An 11,554-nucleotide genomic window follows, 5' to 3' on the forward strand; every position below is an offset into this window, starting at 1 on the left:
CTTACAATGACAAAAATGCCTGTTGTGTCCTCTATTGCTCTGAAGGCCTCTATCCAATAAGAAATCAGAGGAAGCCCTCCAATGGGAAGTAATGGCTTGGGGATACCAATAAGAGTTCTAAATGCTTCTTGGTTCGCTTTATGCAAATCTTTAAGAAGCCTTGTGCCGTAACCAGCAGCCAGGATTATCACCTTCATGTTTAATACTCTAAAAAAGAAAAACAAACAAATATAGATTTTTATTTTTTTTAAATACTTATTCTTTGTATACATTTTTTAAAGGAATAAGGAAGACTACATAATTCCACAATTGGCATAGCAAAACACTACTTCCTGTATTTTTGATCATGGGTGATGAAAACAATAGATTGGTAATATCTTCAAAGGGGTCAATAAACCATTTTCATAATATAGAAAAAATGGTGCATAAGGTGCCAGGAGACCCTGTTTTTGCTCTTTATACTGCAGTATCTCTGAGCAGCTATCAGTGTGCTGTATTACTATCTCACAGAATTTACTGCTGCCACAATCAGAGTAGAGTGGAAAAAATAGGATTTTAGTACCTACCGGTAAATCCTTATCTCCTAGTCCGTAGAGGATGCTGAGGACTCCAAAAGGACCATGAGGTATAGACGGGATCCGCAGGAGCATGGGCACACTGAAAAGACTTTAACTGGGTGTGAACTGGCTCCTCCCTCTATGCCCCTCCTCCAGACCTCAGTTATAGGACCTGTGCCCAGGAGAGACGGACATTTCGAGGAAAAGATTTTTGTTTAAACTAAGGGCTACAAATATACCAGCCCACACCACAAACATACTGTACAACCGGAGTAACAGTAAACCAGATCACAGCATGAAATAACAACAGCAACAAGCTGAAAACAAAAAATAGACAACCCGTGTATAAACTAATTTAACCAGCAAGAACACACTGCAAATAACAGTCCGCACATCCTCTACGGACTAGGAGAAAAGGATTTACCGGTAGGTACTAAAATCCTATTTTCTCTTACGTCCTAGAGGATGCTGGGGACTCCAAAAGGACCATGGGGTCTATACCAAAGCTCCAACACGGGCGGGAGAGTGCGGACGACTCTGCAGCACCGATTGAGCAAACATGAGGTCCTCCTCAGCCAGGGTATCAAACTTGTAAAACTTAGCAAAGGTGTTTGAACCCGACCACGTAGCTGCTCGGCAAAGCTGAAGTGCCGAAACCCCTCGGGCAGCCGCCCAAGAGGAGCCCACTTTCCTGGTAGAATGGGCCTTTACTGACTTCGGCACCGGTAGCCCATCCGAAGAATGAGCTTGCTGAATCGTACTACAAATCCAGCGTGCAATAGTCTGTTTAGAAGCAGGATGACCAATCTTGCTGGAAGCATACAGGACAAACAGCGCCTCTGTCTTCCTGGCAACAGCCGTTCTAGCGACGTAGATTTTTAACGCTCTCACAACATGCCACAGCATCCGTAGCCACGGGTACTACAATAGGTTGGTTAATGTGAAACGAAGAAACCACCTTCGGCAGAAATTGTTGACGAGTCCTCAATTCCGCTCTATCCGAATCGAAAATCAAGTACGGGCTCTTATGAGATAAGGCCGCCAACTCCGACACTCGCCTGGCAGACGCCAGAGCCAACAGCATGACTACCTTCCACGTGAGAAACTTCAACTCAACCTTACGCAAAGGTTCAAACCAGGAAGACATAAGAAACTGTAAGACCACTTCAAGATCCCATGGTGCCACCGGGGGCACAAACGGAGGTTGGATATGCATCACTCCCTTCACAAAAGTCTGAACCTCTGGGAGAACAGCCAATTCCTTCTGAAAGAAGATAGATAAAGCCGAAATCTGCACTTTGATGGAACCCAATTTCAGGCCTGCATCGACGCCTGCCTGTAAAAAATGGAGAAACCGACCCAAGTGAAATTCTTCCGCAGGAGCCGATTTAGTCTCACACCACGAAACATACTTTCTCCAAATACGGTGATAATGTTTTGCCGTAACCTCCTTCCTAGCCTTAATGACCTCCCCGGGAATACCTTTCCGAGCTAAGATTTGGCGCTCATCTCCCATGCCGTCAAACGCAGCCGCGGTAAGTCTGGAAACACGCATGGTCCCTGCAATAACAGGTCCTCTCTTAGAGGAAGCGGCCAAGGATCTTCCACAAGTAATTCCTGAAGATCCGGATACTAGGCCCTTCTTGGCCAATCTGGAACGACGAGAATCGCCTGAACCCTTGCTCGTCGAATGATTCCCAGTACCTTTGGAATGAGAGGAAGTGGAGGGAACACATACACCGACTGGAACACCCACGGAGTCACCAGGGCCTCCACTGCATGTCGATCAGCGGAATTCCCCAACGCTTCGTCACTTCTGCAAATACCTCTTGGTGAAGAGCCCACTCTCCCGGATGGAGATCGTGTCTGCTGAGGAAATCTGCTTCCCAGTTGTCCACTACCGGAAGGAAGACTGCTGACAGGGCGCTCACGTGTTGTTCCGCCCAGCGAAGGATTCTTGTGGCCTCCGCCATTGCCGCCCTGCTCCTTGTTCCGCCTTGACGGTTTATATGCGCCACCGCTGTGATGTTGTCCGACTGTACCAGGACAGGTCGACCCTGAAGAAGGCTTCTTGCTTGCAGCAGGCCGTTATAAATGGCTCTTAACTCGAGAACAGTTATGTGGAGACAAGCTTCCTGGAGCGACCATTTCCCCTGGAAATGTCTTCCTTGGGTGACTGCGCCCCAGCCTCGGAGGCTAGCATCTGTTGTCAGAAGTACCCAGTCCTGGATACCGAACCGGCGCCCTCCTAGTAGGTGAGAACTTTGTAGCCACCACAGGAGAGAAATCCTGGCCCTGGGAGATAGACTTATCTTCCGGTGCATGTACAGGTGAGACCCGGACCATTTGCTCAGCAGGCCCCACTGAAACACCCGGGCATGAAACCTGCCAAATGGAATGGCTTCGTACGCCGCAACCATTTTCCCCAGAACCCGAGTACAGTGATGGATCGACACACTTGTCGGCCTCAGAAGTTCCCTGACCATCGTCTGCAGTTCCAGAGCTTTTTCTTCTGGAAGAAATACTCTCCGTAACTCCGTGTCCAGAATAATGCTCAGAAAAGGCAGCCGAGTGGTCGTAATCAACTGAGATTTTGGCAAATTTAGCACCCAACCGTGCTGACGCAGAACCGACAGTGACAAATTCACACTTCTCAGCAACCGTTCCCTGGACCTCGCCTTTATCAGGAGATCGTCCAAGTACGGGATAATTGTAACCCCTTGCTTGTGAAGGAGAACCATCATTTCTGCCATGACCTTGGTGAAAATCCTCGGGGCCGTGGAAAGCCCAAACGGCTACGTCTGAAATTGGTAATGAGAATCCTGTATCGCAAACCTGAGGAAGGCTTGATGCGGAGGATATATCGGGACGTGTAAGTAGGCATCCTTTATGTCGACTGACGCCATAAAATCCCCTCCTTTTAGGCTGGCAATCACAGCTCGAAGAGATTCCATTTTGAACTTGAAAACTTTCAAGTATGGATTGAGGGATTTTAGATTCAGAATCGGTCTGACCAAACCGTCCGGTTTTGGTACAACAAAGAGGCTCGAGTAGAACCCCTCCCCCCGTTGGAACGGGGGAACGGGAACAATGACCCCCTGTTGACACAACTTTTGTATCGCTGCCAGCACCACCTCCCTGTCCGGAAGAGACACTGGTAAGGCCGAAATGAAAAACCGGTGAGGGGGCACCTCCTGAAACTCCAGCTTGTATCCCTGAGACACAATCTCTATGACCCTGATTGAATCCAGACCTGACTGAAGATCCGCAGACGGGCCCCCACCGGTCCGGACTCCCCCAGGGAAGCCCCAGCGTCATGCGGTGGACTTGGTAGAGGCAGGGGAGGACTTTTGGTCCTGGGCGCCTGACACGGCAGGCGACTTCCTTCCCCTTCCTCTACCCTTTGAAGCAAGGAAGGACGAACCTTTTCCACGCCTGTATTTATGTGGATGAAAGGACTGCATCTGCTGATGTGGTGCCTTTTTCTGTTGTGTGGGAACATAGGTAAGAAAAGAGGACTTACCCGCAGTTGCAGTAGAGACCAAGTCAGCCAAGCCGTCCCCAAACAAGACAGTACCCTTGAAGGGTAAAGCTTCCATAGCTCTCTTGGAGTCGGCATCAGCATTCCATTGATGGATCCACAGCGCCCTCCTGGCCGATATCGCCATGGCATTGGCTCTTGATCCAAAGAGACCAACATCCCTCGCCGCATCCTTCAGGTAATCTGCAGCGTCCTTGATATAACCAAGAGTCAAAATAACATTATCTTTATCAAGGGTATCCATATCAGCAGCTAAATTCTCAGCCCATTTAGCAATAGCACTACTCACTCATACTGACGCCACAGCAGGTCTGAGCAATGCACCCGTATTAGCGAAAATGGACTTCAGAGACGTCTCCAGCTTGCGATCCGCCGGATCCTTGAGAGCTGCCGTATCAGGAGACGGAAGCGCCACCTTTTTAGATAAACGAGATAGAGCTTTGTCAACATTTGGAGACGCCTCCCATTTTTCCCTGTCATCAGAGGGGAAAGGATACGCCATGTAAATCCTCTTGGGAATCTGCCACCTCTTGTCCGGCGACTCCCAAGCCTTTTCACAAAGAGTATTCATTTCATGAGAGGGGGGAAACTTCACCTCAGGTTTTTGTCCTTTGAACAAGCAAATCCTTGTTTTCTGCATCGCAGGTTCATCAGAAATGCGTAAAACATCTTTTATAGCCACAATCATGTACTGAATACTCTTAACTAATCGTGGATGTTAAGCAGCCTCAGTGAAATCGACCTCGGAATCAGAATCCGCGTCGGTATCAGTATCTACCACTTGATTAAACGGCCGCTTTTGCGACCGCCGATAGGGTCTGCACCTGAGACAAAGCATTCTCCATGGATTTTTTTCACACCTGTGTCTGTGACTCAGATTTATCTAACCTCTTTGACAAAGAAGCCACATTTGTATTAATTGTACTTAACAATGTGAGTAAATCAGGTGTCGGCTGCGCCGACAGAGCCAATTCCAGACCCGCATCTGCTCCCCCGATAACCTCCTCCGGTGAATAACATTCAGCCTCCGACATGTCGACACGGAGTATCGACCCACCGACACACACACACAATGCCTCAGCTAGGGGACAGGCCCATATATCCCGCCAAAGCATATATGTGAAAAGCGCTGCTTAAAGGACAATAATATGCACCACAAAACTGTGGAGGTCCCGGGCCAGCGTCTCCTGCAGCTGCGTGTTGAGGAGAAATGGCGCCTGTGAGCCGTGCGGCTAAGCTCCGCCCCTTCCTGGCGCGCTTCAGCCCGCCAAATTTGTAAATGAAAATGCCGGCGGGGGTCTGAAAAACGGTGCAGAGGCACCGAAAAGGCTTCTGCCGGCTTCCCAGACCTCAGTAACTGCTGCCCAGGGCGCCCCCCCCCCCCAGCGCCCTGCACCCTGTGAGTGCCGTTGGAGAAGTGTGTGGGAGCATGCGCTGTACCTCGTTACTGAAGTCTTCTGCCGTCCTGAAGTCTTCTGCCTTCTGCATACTCACCCGGCTTCTGGCTTCTGTGAGGGGGGTGACGGTGCGGATCCGGGAACAAGCAGCTAGGCGCACCAAGTGCTCGAACCCTCTGGAGCTAATGGTGTCCAGTAGCCTAAGAAGCAGAGCCCTTAAACTAAGTAGAAGTAGGTCTGACTTCTCTCCCCTCAGTCCCTCGCTGCAGGGAGCCTGTAGCCAGCAGGTCTCCCTGAAAATAAAAAACCTAACAAAAGTCTTTTCCAGAGAAACTCAGGAGAGCTCCCCTAGTGAGTGTCCAGTCAGTCCTGGGCACAAAGTCTAACTGAGGTCTGGAGGAGGGGCATAGAGGGAGGAGCCAGTTCACAACCAGTTAAAGTCTTTTCAGCGTGCCCAAGCTCCTGCGGATCCCGTCTAAACCCCATGGTCCTTTTGGAGTCCCCAGCATCCTCTAGAACAATCTGAGAAAATCTGTTCTAGAAGTTGGCGGACCCCCACAGCTATAATGAAAGTAACAGAAAAAGTGGAGAACATGAAGAGCGGAATAACTTGGGTAATTTTTACTGATGGTTGGTATGATCTATTTGGCCGCAGACACCGTTAACATACAGTAGGTGTGCTCTGCACTACATTTGGTTCAAGTTTGGCCCCAGATAGGGCTAGGCATAACATATTTGGCACCAGATATGACAGCCTACTATACCTAGTCCCAAACACAGCACAGCCTATAATACATACTTGCCTACCTTGCTGCCCCCTCCTCCGGGAGGAAACAGCATTGTAGGTGCATGGGGGCGTGGCCGGCGGCATGATGGGCCGTCCGAGGGGCGTGGCGATGGGGAAGTGGGCAGTCCAGGGGCGTGACATCACGATTGCATCATCGTGGCTCCGACCCCCACTATACAGTGCCGAGAAACTAGGCACTGTATAGCGGGGGGGCGGAGGTACGATGACGCGATTCAGCGCGAATCGCGTCATCGGATCCCCTCGGCCGCCCACTTGTTCTCTGCTGCGGGTGGCCGAGGGGGGGAGTGGAAAGCCTGACAGGGAAAACGGGAGGCTTGCCCACCCTTCCAGGGGGCTCGGGACGGCCACCCGATTTTAGGGAGCCTCCCGGCCATTCCGGGAGGGTAGGAAAGTATGCTATAATACCTGGCCTGAGATAAGGCATGGCCTACAATACGTGGCCTGAAATAGGGCACAGCCTACACTACCTAGGCCCGGAAAGGGCATGGCCTACAACACCTGGCCCTGGATAAGGCACACCCTACAATACCTGGGCCCAGATAGAGCATGGCCTATAATACCTGGCCTGAAATAGGGAACAGCCTACAATACCTGGGCCCAGATAGAGCATGGCCTACAATATCTGGCCCTGGATAAGGCACGGCCTACAATGCCTGGGCCCAGATAGGACACAGCCTACATACCTGGGCCCAGACAGAGCATGGCCTACAATACCTGGCCCTGGATTAGGCAGGCCTATATTACCTTGTCACAGATATGGTTCCACCTACAATACCTGATATAGGGGGTACTTCCAAGTTGATCGCAGCAGGAAATTTTTTAGCAGTTGGGCAAAACCATGTGCACTGCAGGGGAGGCAGATATAACATGTGCAGAGAGAGATAGATTTGGGTGTGGTGAGTTCAATCTGCAATCTAAATTGCAGTGTAAAAATAAAGCAGCCAGTATTTACCCTGCACAGAAACAAAATAACCCACCCAAATCTTACTCTCTCTGCAAATGTTATATCTGCCCCCCCCTGCAGTGCACATGGTTTTGCCCAACTGCTAAAAAATTTCCTGCTGCAATCAACTTGGAATTACCCCCATAGCTCAGCAATCTGTACTTAGGGGCTAATTCAGGTTGGATCGCAAATCGCGATCCAACCAGAATTTTTACATTCGCCCCGCGGGTGCATGCACAGCACCCGTCCTGCGCATGTGCCCGCATTTTCTTTGGGGGGTCCGCAGAAAATGCGATTGCCTCTGCCTGTCAATCAGGCAGAGGCGGTCATGGGGCGGGGGTGGGCAACGCTCCGTTTCCAGGGAGGAGACTGATCGTTTTGGGGGCTACCAGAACGGTGGGTGGTGCGGCGCGAACGGGGGCGTATCGGGGCGTGGTTGTGGCAGCTGCGTGACGTCACACGCAGCCGCAGTGACAGGTAAAATGGCACCGGGACTCCTGTGGCCGTAGCTAAACAGTGCCGGCAGGAGTCATCTTTAGTTTCTGCTGACAAGCAGAAATTGTGAAGCAATCTCAATTTCTGCTTGTAGAAGGGGGGGGGGCACCGGTCAGTATGCTGGGCAGCCTTGCCCGTACCACATCCAAAAACTGCTCTTTGGAGGATAAACCGGGAGAGGTAAAGGCCGGAACCACAATCTCTTGGTTAAGGTGGAAAGATGACACCACCTTAGTAAACCAGGGCGAGTTCTAACCGCCCGGTCACAATTAAAAATCAGAAAGGGTGACCGACAGGACAAGGCACCCGAGTCTGAAACCTGTCTAGAAGAGGCAATAGCCAGCAAAAACAAGACCTTAAGAGTAAGCCACTTAAGGTCCACAGACTCAAGAGGTTCAAACGGAGCATCCAGAACAACCGACAAATCCCAAGGAGCTTCAGGAGGAACATAGGGAGGTTGAATCCATAAAATACCCTGAGTGAAAGTATGAACGTCAGACAGAGTCGCAATTTTTCTCTGAAACCACACAGAAAAGGCTGAACTATTAAAATTGAGGGAGGCCAGATGAAGGCCTATGTCCAGGCCCTGTTGCAGAAAAGCCAAAAGTTTGGCAGTACTGAACTTGTAAGTATCATAATTCTTAGCCGCACACCAGGTGAAGTAAGGATTCCAGACCCTATAATAAATCCGAGCAGAAGCCGGTTTACGGGCTTTCAACATAGTTTGAATGAACGCCTCAGAAAATCCCTTGGACCTCAGAACTGAAGCTTTAAGAGCCACAACGTCAAAGCCAGTTGGGCCAGATCCTGATAGACACAAGGGCCCTGAACGAGGAGGTCTGGGCGTTGCGGAAGTAGAAGAGGACACTATCGAAAGACCCTGCAGGTCTGAGAACCAATGCCGTCTGGGCCACGCTGGTGCGATTAGAAGTAGTAATCCTCCTTCCTGCTTGAATTTCCTTATTACCCTGGGCAGGAGTGACACTGGAGGGAACACGTATGGCAGCCGAAAGTTCCATGGAATTGCCAGGGCGTCCATGAACGCTGCTTGAGGATCCCTTGTCCTTGCTTCAAAGACCGGAACCTTGTGATTGTGTTGAGACGCCATCAAGTCTACATCTGGTAGGCCCCACTTGTCCACGAGGAGTTGAAATACTTCTGGATGAAGGCTCCACTCTCCGGCGTGTACATCCTGACGACTGAGGAACTCCGCTTCCCAGTTGAGGACCCCCGGAATGAACACTGCCGATATGGCAGTCAGATGGCGTTCCGCCCATAGAAGAATCTTTGACACTTCCATCATTGCCATGCGACTTCGAGTGTCGCCTTGATGATTTATGTACGTCACCGTGGTGTCGTTGTCCGACTGTACTTGAACAGGCCTGTTCTGTACCAGAGGCAGGGCCAGTTTCAAAGAATTGAACACTGCCCACAATTCCAGAATGTTTATCGGGAGGAGAGATTCCTCCCTGGTCTATCGACCCTGAAGAGAGTGTTGCTCGAACACCGCGCCCCAACCCCACAGACTGGCATCCGTCATTAGAAGGACCCAGTTGGAGACCCAGAAGGGATGACTCCTGCTCAATTGCTGGTCCTGTAGCCACCAGGTCAGTGACAGGCGAACTTCCGGAGTTAAGGAGATCATGTGAGTCCTGATCTGGTGAGGCAGGCCATCCCATTTGGAAAGGATTAACCTCTGCAAAGGGCAGGAATGAAATTGAGCGTACTCCACCATATCGAAAGCCGACACCATGAGGCCTAGTACTTGCATCGCCAAGTGTATCGACACACATGGGTGAGATAGGAAGCATCTTATCTTGTCCTGAAGTTTCAGGACTTTCTCTGGAGACAAGAACAACCGTTGGTTGTGTGTGTCCAATAATTCCCCCAGGTGCACCATGCTCGGAGCAGGGACCAGGGAGGATTTCTTCCAGTTGATGAGCCACCCGTGGGCTTGTAGGAATTGGACCGTCAGTTCCAGATGATGGAGAAGAACCTCTGGAGAGTTTGCCAGGCTCAATAAGTCGTCCAGATAAGGCAGGATCCTGATACCGTGACGGCGGAGCATAGCCGTCATGACCGCTATGACCTTGGTGAAGATTCTCGGAGCCGTGGTCAGACCAAAAGGTAAGGCCTGGAATTGAAAATGTAGGTTGCCAATAGCAAATCGCAGGTATTGCTGATGCGACATGGCAATAGGTATATGTAGGTAAGCATCCTGTATGTCCAGGGATACCATATAGTCCATGGGCTCCAAGGCCAGAACAATAGAGCGAAGAGTTTCCACACGGAATTTGGAAACTTTCACATATTTGTTCAAAGAATTGAGGTTGAGAATGGGCCAGGAAGACCCATTCGGTTTCGGAATTAGGAACAACGTTGAATAGTGCCCCCTGCCTCTCTGAGCCAGAGGCGCCAGCACTACCACCCCTGTGTCCAGGAGGGATTGTACCACCAGATGGAGAGTTTTTGCTATTACCGGATCCAAAGGGATGTTTGTTGAGCAAAACTGGCGAGGGGACCTTTCTTGAAAGAGATGGCGTATCCGTGAGTGACGACTTCCTTTACCCAGGCATCTGAAGTGGTCTGTAACCATACCTGGGCAAATCGCAGAAGCCGGCCTCCCACCCTGGGGGCCCCCCGGAGGATGCCCAACCAGTCATGCAGCAGGCTTGTCTGGTTTGGAAGCAGGCTGATGGGCAGCCCAGGAACGTTTAGGTATGGGCTTAGTGGATTTAGAAGTGCGAGCCTGTTTCGGGTACGCCTGACCCTTTGCTTTGCTTTACTTGGAGGACAGGCGGTCTTAGCTGATGCTAAGTCAGCAACAATCTTGTTGAGATCTTCCCCAAAAAGGATGTTTACCTTAAAGGGGATCACCTCCAAGGTCTTTTTAGAGTCCAGATCTACAGACCAGGACCGCAACAAGAGAATCCAGCGAGCCAGAATGGATGTAGTAGACGCTTTGGCCGCCATGACACCAGCATCAGATGCTGCCTCCTGAATATGAGAGGCTGTAATAATATATGAAAGACACTGTCTAGCATTATCAGGAAAATCAGACGGTAATTCCGCTTCAACTTCCTGAACCCAGGCTTCAATAGCTTTTGCAGCCCAAGAAGCCGCAATAGTGGGCCTATGCACAGCTCCTGCAAGAGCGTAAATAGACTTCAAGCAACCCTCCACACGCTTATCCGTCAGTTCCTTCAGAGAGGTGATGGTAGTGACAGACAGAGCAGATGACACCACCAGACGCGCGACTTGTGAGTCCACCGGCTGCGGTGTTTCCCAATTTTTACTTAACTCTGCAGCAAGGGGATAATGAGCCAGCATTTTCTTAGACAGGGAGAAATTCTTTCCTGGATACTCCCAGGATTCCTGACGTATGTCAACCAAATGGTCAGAATGGGGTAAAACTAATTTAGTAACCTTCTGACGCTTGAACTTATCAGGTTTCTTAGAGGTATCTGGAGGTTCTGCATCATCATCAGTTTTAAGAATCAGTCTGATAGCCTCCAAGAGGTCAGGAACATCCACCTGTGTAATAGATTCCCCATCAGAAGCATCTGCATCAGTGTCTGAGGGTTCAGTATATGCGACATCGTCATCGGATGAAGTATCCGAAACATGTGTGGATTATGAGGAGGCAATGGCCCGCATAGAGGACCCCTTGGTCCTAGGTAGGCGAGGGTTAGGTTTTTGTTTATCCAAAGACTGATTTACTTGCTGCAACTGAGTGGACAGATTATCTGCCCATGGTGGATTAACTGCAGGGACAATATGTGGCTGTAATGGCACAGGAGGTCCCACAGGGGG

At 50.3% G+C, this 11,554-nt stretch overlaps 1 protein-coding gene across 5 annotated transcripts in view; it reads right to left on the minus strand.

Moving 5' to 3' along the window:
- LOC134948626 (glucose-1-phosphate thymidylyltransferase-like) overlaps positions 1 to 11,554 on the minus strand; it is a 118,159-nt gene that overhangs the window by 22,783 nt on the left and 83,822 nt on the right. For all 5 annotated transcript variants that reach the window (XM_063936724.1, XM_063936722.1, XM_063936723.1 and 2 more), the window contains exon 2: positions 6 to 207. In XM_063936724.1, coding sequence (XP_063792794.1) covers positions 6 to 197 — 192 coding nt within the window. In that variant the 5' untranslated portion in view covers positions 198 to 207. The remainder of the gene's footprint in view (positions 1 to 5; positions 208 to 11,554) is intronic.

Source organism: Pseudophryne corroboree, chromosome 8 (genome assembly GCF_028390025.1).
Source record: "Pseudophryne corroboree isolate aPseCor3 chromosome 8, aPseCor3.hap2, whole genome shotgun sequence".
Lineage (NCBI taxonomy): Eukaryota > Metazoa > Chordata > Amphibia > Anura > Myobatrachidae > Pseudophryne > Pseudophryne corroboree.